Below are 12,571 nucleotides of genomic sequence, written 5' to 3'. Positions count from 1 at the left end.
TCGCGTCACACGCAGTAGCCTCGCTGTCCACTGGGCAGCAACCATGAAAGCAGCGCAAAGCCTTTGTGGCACAGAGGAACCCCACCTCATTAGCGCCGGGGTCTGATAGAGGGCGAACGTGTAGCATTAGCCCTGCAGTGCTTGTGACGGCTCTCTAATGAAAAGGAATCAAAAGGCGAGGACGTGATCAGCAGCACATCTGAGCATGAAAAGGGAGGTCTAGACGTGATATAACGACACCTGCCGGGGAAGATGGGATGAGACTTGCGTCTGTGTTTCGATAAGGATAAACTGCACTGCGTCTCAGAATGCCATTAATTAATCAGCAGAGAAGAGTTAGCCCTCCTCCACCCTGCAAGATAGGATCCACGAATGGTCGGAAATTCATACATGCACCAAACACACTGCACACGGCTTCAAGAAATACCATATGGTATTTCTTCTTTGTGGCAATAGGTGATTGTTTTTTCACCACAAGAGAATGCAGCTTGAAAACAGCGTTGAAACACCTCATGCTTCACTCATCTCCACGGCTCCGCCCACTCCCTGGTTTCAAATGTGAAACACTCCACTGAGCGAGTGAGCGAGCAAAATGAGTGAATGAGCTGAATACGCTAACGTTAGCTGGAATTATGCTGGATGTAACCCTAAATCCAAAGGGTCACCTTCTGTTCTCAGAAATCTCTGTTTCCAAGGGGACCGCTATCAGTGACGGACCTGCCTCCGACACATTGTCAGGCCTCATTTGTGTTTTTCATGCTATTTTCATTAGTTGCGTGTCTTTTGCCTGCCCCAGGGGCGCTCGCTTCAGTGGTAGGGCAACAGTTCCGATGGGTTGGAGGAGGCAGAGACTCGCATGCACTAACATGCGGGTGCGGCCGGTCGGCCTTTGTAAACAAGAGCACTGAAAGCCTAAAAATCAACAAAGAGAGAGTGTGCATGATGAGTGATGTGATGCTCTACCCCAGATGAAATAACACCACTTGAGCTTCACATACCTCATTTTTATTACCTTATATCTGACAATCATCAAAATCCTGAATACCCCTTTAATTAACGTCAATATTTCTGACCTGATACGACTGCAGCACATAAAGGCCGTGACGAGCTTGAGGGGATCAACCACCGCAGGCAGACCTTCCTTTATGAAGCCAGATCGTCTTCTACATCCCATATCTGAGATTGCAGTGTAGCGGAAGTTGGCCCTGAATAGATGCAGGATTTACGGGCGGAGGGCCGTCCGCGTCCGTCACCAGACAGGATAAAACTGACGTGTGCCTGTCCTTGAGGGAGGAGGAGGCGCTTCAAACACAAAGGAGACAGAAGGAAGGCTTCTGCTGCTGCTGCTGCTGCTGCTGCTGCTGCTGCTGCTGCTGTAGCAGCGTCTTCCACTGGCTAGTTAAGACTGACAGCAAAGGTTGGACGGACCATCGTGTGTTACAGCTCCACCTGTGATTATCGAGACGCGAAGAGAGCGACAGCGAGTGTGATTCTCCTGCAAAAACCTGCAATTGAGACAAATGCTGTGGTGATTTCTTTTCTCTATTTCTGTTTCTCCAGCTGTCATGTTGACACGTAGCTGAACCCGAAATCAAGCTCTGGTTGAATTCAGCTTCACGCGGTGCTCAGAAATATTTCACTATGCTGTTTCAGCACGTTGGTAAAGAAATACCATGAATTGATCAATGATAGACCCTCACAGTTGTAGGTTTGGTTTAATTTCCTATGATAGGATGAGATGAAATCGTATTCTTTACTCCACGTAGTCAGCGGCTCACAAGACAAATACGTGTTGCAAATGAGCCGCAGCTTCTACCTTCGTCGTGACAGACTGAGGAGCCGAGCTTCTTTCTTTGCGTTTCTGTCAGTGGTTTGGACACTAGTCATGCACGATATGCAAATTGAGGACGTTAACAAGGTGCTCCGAATATCTTCCACTATTTCCCCACACTGTGTTATTCATTAGGCATTAATCTTAGCGCTGCATATCTCCAGACTGCTGCATTTTGTATTTTTCCAGAAACGAGCCAAGATACAGGCTTGTCATTTTTCTTCTTTTTTTTTTGGTAAAACAGAATCAGATTCAGATTCACTCGAGCCTGATGTTAAATTTCATTCAGTCTCCGTTGGTGCAAAAAAAAAAAAAAATTCTTCCTCTGCCATGTTCCTGGGCCATCTGTGCTTTTCAAAATGGTGTTAAAATCCTGAGCGTGGCTGAGCTGCTGGTCAATAACGTGTGGACTTTCCACTGATCGATCTTTCCTACTTTACTCCTCTGAGACGGCTCTTTGCTGCTGCTACCTACAACCTCACACGCTGCCTTCCTTCTGCTTATATCTGTATGTAATACTCGAACATGCCAGCTGTGTTGGTACAGTGTAGCCTGATTGACAAGGGGAAAAAAAACCAAATGAATGAAGGTGTCAGAACAGACAGCTGTCCTTTGTTGGAGCAGAAAGCTCACACTCCCTCCATCCTCTCATCTCTTTAACATTAATGAGGCCTAATTTTAAATCAATGACCGTAGATGTTGACAGCTGTTAAAGGAGGCTGACCACTGTTTTCATTTTTGTTTTGATTATGATTCAAACAGGATCCCCTCTGAGGATCACTCCTTGTTAATCACGGCCTCTCTAGCTGGATGTCTCTGCCACGCCAGACTGTTTGTTACGGCTGTTAAGTGGAGGAGATGTGAGAAGCAGTCGGCTCGGCTCTTCATTATTTCCCTGCACACAAAGCAGCATCAGACGTCTATTGAGGTCTTCAAGGACATTGTAATTGCTGTTTTATAAATAGAAATGGAGCTGAGGCCATTTGTAGATGCTTTTTGCTTTTTCGATAGATGAAACTTTTTAATATTTCATAAAACAATCTAATTTATAAGGGCGTTTAAAAGCAATGTCTTGAAAAAAGTGCAACTGCTGCTTTGTTCAGACACCAGCACCATTATTTGATAGTTATACGAGAACTTTTGCGCTCTTAATTAAATATCCGTTTTATTATTCTATTTATTATTAATTTTGTCATTATCATCATTATTTGTCTGCGGTGAAACATTGTTTTTAGACACAAAAATAATATTTTTTTTCTTTCAAAAGGTGCAGCTGCATCAGACAGACAAACCATTGATTTTGTTTGATTTGATATTGACAAATAAAAACAAGTGTGCTTGACATGGATGAGTGGCGGCGGTCTTTATCTCGCTGAAACGTCACTGCTGTGCAGAAGACAGCGTGTGGGTTATTGTGGGACACTGTACTGAGAGGAAGTGCACCTACACAGTGGAGAGATACAGTTGATTCTTAATGCAGTGTGTCAAACATGCAATCTTTCAGCGTCAGCATTGCAAAGTTGAGAGGAACCTCGCGTTTCGACCGCAGTTGTCATTTAATGAAGGTTTTATGATGGGAAAATCACTCAGAACCGAGAAAATCTCCACAAGGAGAAGTGAAAAGAAACTGCAGCAAATTGTAACATCCGCGGTGTCGGCACTATAATTTACAAGGTTGGAGGAGCTTTGTGTTTTTGTCCCAACTAAATCCTGGCCGCCGCTGACTGAAGCCACTCTGCTCCAAGGACGCAGATTGCTCAAGTCACATTCTGGCCGGCTGAGGATGACAAAAAAAATAAATAAAAAAAAAATCTTTTCAGAGTGAATCTGCAAGGCTGCAGGCAGAATCTCAGCAGTCTCAGCTGCCCTGCAGCGGTATTTTAAAACTTTATGAAATATAAATAGATGATGTTCATAAACAGCATTTTCTTCATTATAATTAAATCATTGTGTGTACCAATATATTTGTTCCTGGTAATAGCAGGCCAATAATTTTGCAGAACAGGAAAAGGTCTTGTGATAGTCAGGTCCAAAGCTACTTCGTAGGAAATTACTTTATGTCTCAGCTGTCTGTAGGTAAGATTTGTATTCATCAATTACAAATCAAGTGTAAAAAAAAAAAAATAGTAATAGCAAATGTTGTTATTACTGTATGTAACAGTGAGGATGGCACAGATATTGATATTTAACTAGAATCTAGTATTTCATTTAAGCTTTGGCCAGCATTCAATGTTATTGAACATTGTGATATTTGCTGTCATATGCAATATTTTTCACCATATTCATCATGGAAAAGTGAAGCTATTTACATACTTATCCTGAACGGTGAAAGTACTTTTTAAGTATAAAAGTCCTATGTTGGAAGTGAAAATCTAAAGAGAGAACAGCATTTCAATGTCTCAGCCATTATTTATTGATAAACTAAAGCTACACATTAATCACCGGCAAACCTCTATCTGATAATATCGACCTGATAATATCTATCTGTCTATTGTGATATTTGACACTCAGATATCTAGATATAGAATTTTGCGTAGTGCCTTAATTTCCATTTCCATGCATGCTTCCCTGAGTTTTGAAAGACTTTTTTTGGTCCTATCGGAAAAAGCGATATTATAAAAAAAACTTGTGAAATAAATGGACCATTTTTCAGATTGTTGAATTCGCTCAAGTTGCATACCGAAGGACCCTCTACTGAGGCTGAGCTTGTTATATATACAGTATATAAAAAGTGGTGCATGTGCCGCCGGCCCTGAACGCCATAATGAGCTGTGATGGCGCTGGGCGCATTAGCGCTGCGAGAGGAGCATCGATCCAGTGCGAAGCCGCCTCTGCCGGCCCCTACGTGCTGCAGACTCACAGTCCTCATCCTCGCCGTGAAAGATGGCAGCCCGCCTCCTCTGCCGCATGCAAACGCGCCCTGGCTCCTGTGGGTTTTTTTTTGTTTTTTTTTCACTTTCACCTTCTATTTCCGAGGTGTCGCTGTGAGTCACGCTGCCGGAGCGAAGCGTGCACGCGTATCGAAATCGGGATTGACAACAGGAAGCTGTCGCCCCAGTCCCACCGCTAACACCGGCTCCTCCGTCAAAGCCCCTCAGCTTCCTGCTGCCACACCACGGCAGCTTTAACCCTCTGCAGGCCTCTCCCGCTCGCTGCACCCGCTCACCTCTACCTCTTCCTTATCATTGCACTCGCGTGTCTCCCGGGACGTGAAGATTTCCCCCCCTCCTAACACACCTGTCTATCTTATTAAATCAATCTCTCTGTCAAAGCAGGTGGTTAAGCAGTCAGAATGAGACATAAAAGATCCAAAGGTTTTCTGGGGTTGCGTCTCTTCCTCTCACACGCAGGACCCGTCTCATGCAAAACAGCGTTTAATGCAGCAGAATCATCAGCAAAGGCCGATCCGCCACGCATTATGATTTGCTTGCGCGAGCAGGGACGGGGCTGCGTGTTGCACAGCTGGCTGATGCGTACTTGCGAGGCAGCGGTGCAAAATAACGCTCAGCTATCCCAACTTTATTTATTTACTTGAGTAATGGAGGCAAATCTTTTCCCCCTCCGGCTGCTTCCTCGCAGATCGAGTAGAGCCCCAGTGAGGAGAATTGAAGGGGCTCATTTATCATATACCTCACGAGACGCTTCACGCAGTGGAAAGAATGTCATTTATTTGCTGCTTGTGCTTATGGTAAAACACATTTATTTCAAAAGTTGATTGCTTTGTGCTCAGTGCTTTGATGGTGACGACAGTCCAGCTTTACATTTATTTATAACACCTTTCATTGCTCATGATACTGTTTCCATCAGGAGACAGTGGAAGGTCCTGATGGAACTGATTTTTGTTTGGTTGATACTCAACAATATAAATGTTAAATGGTTGAAAAAGTTCATTTTTCTAAATAATTAGTATGTAAAAGGCTTGTCGTTGGGTGATCAGCATGAAGATAATCTTCACCAAGTTCCTTCCTCTGGCCTCTTTCTCCAAGCTGCTGTTTTTCATGACTAGGAGGCAGCTGTTTGGAAATGAAATAGTCAGAACTGAGCCATGGCAACATGTCTTTAACTGCTGGCATCGTTTTCCTGCTCTGTGCTCAACTCTGTTCCAAGTTTGCTCCATTATGATCTGACAGCGTGGTGTTTAAAGTCGTTACTGGGAGTCGGGCACTAATTTCAGAGTTGAATCTGGCCGCTCAGGTGTCACAGTCGCCACCGGCTGCGTGCTTTAGTGGCGTACGCTCCTCCCACTCTGCCCCGCTCTCCAAACACCTCGACTCATTCTGGAGTCATCTCTTGCAATCCTTTGCTCGTAGATGAGAGCGGCTAACTGTGCCAGACGCTAAATTATTTTTATCTCAGGATGCCCTCGTTTCGAGAGAACACACCACTAGTTCTGTGGGATGGACTTCTGACTGTGCATTACGTGGAGATTTCCACCCTGGTGGTTGGACACAGTAACTGCTCCTGCCGTTGCTGATCTCCGTGTGCGGTGAAGGGCCGAGACTTCTCACGGCTCGCTCGGTTTCACTGAGGTCAGAGGTCAGCGTCGTCCCGTTAGTCTCCTGACAGCGTTGTTTAGACAGTTAAAAGGTCAAAGGTCAGAGATACATGACAGCAAAACAAACAGGACTGTCACTGGAAAACAACCTCAGTCTTATTTAACAGGTGGAGTTGAGTGAGAAGGGAATGTGAGGTGATGGATTGGATATCTAACCCATCTGTTTGTTTGCAATATTTTCCCTCAACCTGCTGTTTCTATTGGCTGAAGCAAAAGAACATTTGATTCGGCCTTGACACTTTTTAAACGTGTGTGTCATCGAATCACCACCTGCCGAGATGCCCGGCTGATATCAGACTGACTGTCCGTGTGACTTCAGCACAGCCACCCAGCCGTTGGTTGGACTGACACGTGATTGTAAATTCTTATTTACACCTTTAAATGAACCTAAAACTTCCTTTTCACTTCACTTTAATCTGTTGGGGTCAGCGGTTACAGTGAAGTTTTTTTTTTTTATTGATAAAGTGCTCAACCGAGAAGACCCCAAAGGATTTTAACTTCTCTTTCGGTGTTTTTCTTCCTGCAGTACAGCTCTGCTTTGATTCCTTTTGTGGCGCTTTGTGGATGAAAAAAAAGTTGACCTTTGACATTTCATCAACGGCTCGACAAAACCAGCTTATAGAGCTTCTGATCAGATGACCGGCAACGTTTTTTTTTTAAAAAAAAAGAAAAAAGCGGTGGTCTGTGGAGGCTGAATAGAAAAACACCGTCTCACAAAGTTTGTTTGTGTCAGGCCGCCTCCAAGAATGATGGGAACGTCACCCTGCTGCGCCTCTGGTTGTTTAAATATCCAGCTGCTCTCTCACCATCTCCTCATTTCCTCCCCCCCGCCTCTCTGTCCCATATTGTTTGCAAAGCATATTTGTCACTGAGCTTTGAGCTGTGTGCTTTTATTTAATACCGAATAAGCAGGACGCCAGCTGCGTAAATGTTAAAGGGTTTTATACATGTATGTATATATATATATGTGTGTTTATATATACAGTATGCATGTATATGTATATGTGTATATGTATGCATGTATACATGTGTATATATATATATTATAAATGTGCATATATGTGTATATATTATATTTATATATGTATATAAGATAAGATATGCCTTTAATAGGCCACAGTGGGGAAATTGTCAGCATTACAGCAGCAAATAAGCAACATATACAAGGTATATCATTTTTTTTAAATAATTTTAAGAGCAGAAAAACACAATATAGTGAACACCGTTGATGTGCATTATAGTGCAGTTTGTGCAATCCTGGAGGATGTGTGGTCTACTGGGAGCACTGCTGGTTGTAGAGTATGATGGATATGTATACTAATACACACACACACACACACACACACACATATATGTGTGTGTATATGTAGTGTGTATGATGAAAATACATACATACAAATAGATATATGATGAAAAAAGATGTGATGTTAGGCTGCGAGTGTCAGCAGTGGCCACAGGCCAGGCTCAGCAGATCAATGCCGTTGCCCCAGGATGAGCCGGATTTTAACAGCCAGCCCATAATAGAGCGCGCTCAAGAGCGGCCTCTCATTAACATTCTCGCCGCTCCTCCTCTCTTTCCGACCTCCAGGGAAGTTGCACAGATCGACCAGTTCCTCCAAGAGACGGCGGCGCGCGAGGCCAACGCCAAGGTGCGTCTGCAGCAGTTCATCGAGGAGCTGCTGGACCGGGCGGACCGCGCCGAGAAGCAGCTGCAGATCATCAGCAGCTGCGGCACCACGCCCAACGGCAGCCTGGGCCGCTGCAGCCTGCAGGCCTCCAAGGGCAACGGACACCAGGTGGGGGCGCCGTCGTCTGCCTGTTCATACAACCGAAACCAAAAACGTCACGTACTTAGCAGTGACGCAAGAAAACCTGCTGTTAGAGTCACATACAACCAGACTGACAGCAGAGAGACTTTTTTTCTACATGAACTTTTCTCATTAGCACGAAGCTGGATTTCAGTTTGTTGTCAGCCCTATAATACAGATATTATATAATCTTATATGTACATATACTATATGTAATTAAAATGCCTGCCATGCCATTTCCTGCCTGGATTCAACCGACTTGGACAAGGATGGTCAAAGTTGTCCAATTACAGACTTCTTTCTGCGTCTATTATTTCTATTTATGCACTCGCCATGGGCGCAGTGAGCCAGTCCTTGACTCACAAGACTGTTGCTCTAGAATGTTGGACAAGCATTGATTATATTGACTCGAGCGGCTCTAAAAGGCAACAGGACAAACCCTTAATAGACTTTAATACCCCTGAGAAGACAAGCGGGAGCCGTCCGAGCCTTTACCATGTTTTCATACAACAGAATTGAAATCATTAATAATGCTGACAAGACAAAACCAGACACTCAACGCAGCGCTTTGGTTAATTATTGTGATTCTAAACTGATCGTAAATTATGAACTGTAGAAAGAAATCCACTAATTTGTTTGTCATGATGAGTTTCATTCAATTTCAAATGTCTTAAAATCCAGGTGAAATGCAACATTACTGTTCAGGTGCTGACATCTCATCACGAAACATCAGATATGTAGCCGATGAAGGACTGAAAACAGACTGGGTCTCTTTTATAGCCGCCCTATCATGGCCGTTTCCAGAATTGATACATTCATTTTGAAGATTTACTTCCAACAATATACAAGGTTTGTTTGCACATAAAAGCTGCACAGGTCTTGCAAAACAAGTGCTTCTTTCACTCAGCCAACCCCCACCCCACTTGCTCTATCTGTAAACAAGTTGTCATTTTTCATACTTGGCATACATCATTACTGGCATACCAGTAATGCAAAAATGCACTTAAAAAAGCTGAAAAAAAGTCAGTTTGTAATAATAGAACCCCTGCTAAAAAAGATTGATCCCGGCACAAAGTCAGATTTGGGCCCCTTTAGCTTGCAGTGTGAATGTAACCTTAGTTTCCTTCTTATATACTTTATTATCATAATTAAGTCATAATGCTAAATTCAGATAGCCGGCAATAACAACATCATTATTTTTCATTCAGTTGACTCTTCAGTCATAGACATTACAGAGCGACTGTTGATGCAATCAGTTTGGTTCCTTGTGCTGCATAAACTAATCATCGGGCCTTTTGTGCCCAAACTCTGCAGATTTGATCATCCCATCCTCACTGTATTCAAACAGTGGCAAACCATCGAAAACACACCGATTTTCATAAATGTCTGCTATTCAAATGAGGATGAAAAAGCTGCGACATGTGTCGTTGCATAAATGTGTGCGCTGCCATAGAAACCACTTCCTGCCGCTGCCGAACGTTGGTGAAGAGAATCTGGCCGCTTCGTTTTTATGTGAGAGATTCGCTGTGCGAGTCGCACCGTCAGGTCACCGCCACTGAGTGGGAAAATAAGCAGTGACAGCCACAGATACCTCTCTGCACCGTGATGCCTTGAGGTGAAAGTTCCTCATGATAACCTATTTGATCTGTTTGAAAGAAATGACGTTGGTTTGGTTTTAAAATGTCATAAATGATAAAAAAAACAAAACACCGAAGATGCAGTTTGTGGTTTTTCAGTGCAATTTTCTCACTTGCATTCTATAGTGCTTATTATGGAAACAAATCATATCATAAGAACGTTCTAAACCATTACTACTTTTATCTTCTTGTCATTACCAACGTCTTAGTAGTGTGAATGTTTCGGTTTCCGCTTTTATCTGTGGGTACAAATTTTAAAAAATCTTTAATTTTGTAAAATAATGTCCCCCCCCCCCACCCCCTGTTCCTCAAACAGCACCTCACAGGCCAGATTTTAAAAGAGAGCTTTCTTATTCATCACTTGATTCCTGCCAACCTCAGATTTTAAAAGGCATGATGATTAGCTTTAATTGTGGGACGTGAGGAAGTGCGACGTTCCCTTCAAGTCAGTTGGTCCCGGTAATCTGAATTTACCCCCCCCCACTCATCTGGATCCCCAGCACATTCAGTTACTCTCTCCAGGCCTCCAAACATGCAGCGCCGCCTTCTTTTTCACTCTGACCTGTGACTGACCTCAGCGGCTGCTTACGTCAAATTTAGAGGGACCCACTTTTCCGATCAGGCATCGGCCGCTTTTGGGGAGTGGCGAAAAAAAAAAATGGACGTGACAAACGTGTGAGCGTGGAGGCGCGGGGCTGGTTGGCACCCAGTTGGCTCGTCAAGGGAAGTCCAACCTCCTGACGCCCCGCCGACGCAGCATCTCGGCCACCTCAGCCACCTCAGCCAAGACTCTCCCTCCCTGCGTGCTCCTGACCTCCGTCACGGCATCTGCGAGCGCTCTCGGCCCCCGTCGGCTCCCAGGAGGCAGCTCACCGAAACACACGGCTATTTCGGGAAAAGGCGGTGGCGGTGGTGGCGGTAGGGGGTGGGGGGGCGGCAGTGTCTGACGACTGGCTTCCTGCTCCCCCTCTTGTTCATCCCCGAGCTGAGTCTAATTCGCTTCGTCACAAAATGTGTGAGATAAAGATAGCGTCCTGACGCCCGCGTTGCCTTCCAGGGCTGAATTTAGTTGGCCGGATTTGTGGTTTGGTTTGGTTATTTTGGGGCAGGTTATTTTTCAGGGAAGTAGCAAAGTACAAATACTTTGTTACAGTACTTGATTTTCTACTTTTACTCCCTACGTTTTTGTACCCAAATGTCTGTAATTCTTACTCTGTCTACTCCTTGATATTGGAAAAACATGCCTGTTACTTTTTGTGTTTAAAAGTGTGAAAAAGATCCAAATTCTGCTTAAAGTAATTCACTTATTACTCATTTATAGTTGTTGTTGCTTGAAGTGGAGCTATTTGAGCTATGCTCTTGTATAGGTCAATATAAAACTTGATCATATTTTAGGGGGAGATTATTTTAGAGTACCTTATGAATTGTAATATTTCATTCATCGCAACAACGTATCGACTTTTTGCTTAAGTGCATTTGAGAACATGTACTTTCTTACTTTTACTTGAGTAAATGAGTTAAAACAGTCCTTTCACTCTTACCAGCATTTTTACCAGAGCATTTTTGACCAAAGTATTTACTTTGTGCAGAATGTGAATGCTTTTGCCACCTCAGTTGTTTTTTTTTTCTTTTTTAACGAGAAATGTAGTTTGGATGCATTGCTCAGTGGGAGACTTCTGCCCTCACTGCTGGATGTCCAGCAGCACCGAGAGTCATGGATGATGTTTTTCCTCTTTCGTCCGCCATCCATTTTCTCTGGCTGCAGCCCAGGAACAAGCCGCGCCTTTTGTAGCAGTGGCGGAGAGAGAGAGAGAGAGAGAGAGAGAGAGAGAGAGAGAGAGAGAGAGAGAGAGAGAGAGAGAGAGAGAGAGAGAGAGAGAGAGAGAGAGAGAGAGAGAGAGAGAGAAAGAGAAAGAGAGAGAGAGAGAGAGAGAGAGAAAGAGAAAGAGAAAGAGAAAGAGAGAGAGAGAGAGAAAGAGAAAGAGAAAGAGAGAGAGAGAGAGAGAGAAAGAGAAAGAGAGAAAGAGAAAGAGAGAGAGAGAGAGAGAGAGAGAGAGAGATACATCGTCCGTGTTTGTGCACGTTTTTCTTTCCCTGAATTTCCACCTGGCAACACTTCACACACACTAACAGCTTTTAGCACGAGCACACACACGCACACACGCGCGGGTTCAGTGCACAGGCGGCTTTGAGTGAAGTATTAAACAGCGGCTTGGAGGATTTTGGTGTCAGGCTAGTCAAGATTGTGAGGCCGCACTTCACCAACAAAACACACTTGAGGGATTCTAACCTGTAGCTTCATGCATGCAGATGCTTTCATTTTCTATTTTTAAGTTTTGATGATGTTTTGCTGTTTAATACTCCTTCATCATTATATAATTATTTGTAGTATGTCCGTGTCCGTTGGCCCACAATGTTTCAGGCAGTGCATCAATGTGTAAAAACCATCCAACTTTCAAAGACAGCATAGCCAGATGAGAAAAGACACTTTTATCTGTGCGGGCAGCATCAGTGATATGCGGCTCATCTGAACTCTCATCTGAACTCTCAGCAAGAATATGCAGTTTGATCTTGCATCTGCAAAATATCCTCAAGATTTGAGAAAATAAAATCAAACAAGTTTTATTACCATTTTGTTATGTTGCAGTTTGGGCTGCTGCATAACAAATCTCGCTCCCCCACTTCCTTATTTCATTAGATACAACTGTTCAACTGCACTTTGATAAAAACCAGCCAATCA

The 12,571-nt window shown here is 43.8% G+C and overlaps 1 protein-coding gene across 1 annotated transcript in view; it reads left to right on the top strand.

The window, feature by feature from the left end:
* The window catches only part of fbxo41 (F-box protein 41), a 40,363-nt gene that overhangs the window by 15,367 nt on the left and 12,425 nt on the right, over window positions 1–12,571 (top strand). Inside the window, exon 4 of the mRNA XM_076031875.1 lies at window positions 7,975–8,182. Coding sequence (XP_075887990.1) covers window positions 7,975–8,182 — 208 coding nt within the window. The remainder of the gene's footprint in view (window positions 1–7,974; window positions 8,183–12,571) is intronic.

This window comes from Nelusetta ayraudi, unplaced genomic scaffold (assembly GCF_046127955.1).
Source record: "Nelusetta ayraudi isolate G7.1 ecotype Tasmania unplaced genomic scaffold, CSIRO-AGI_Nayr_v1 ptg000004l, whole genome shotgun sequence".
Lineage (NCBI taxonomy): Eukaryota > Metazoa > Chordata > Actinopteri > Tetraodontiformes > Monacanthidae > Nelusetta > Nelusetta ayraudi.
The sequence above is the reverse complement of the archived record's forward strand: the minus strand, read 5'-3'. Positions and strand labels throughout refer to the sequence as shown.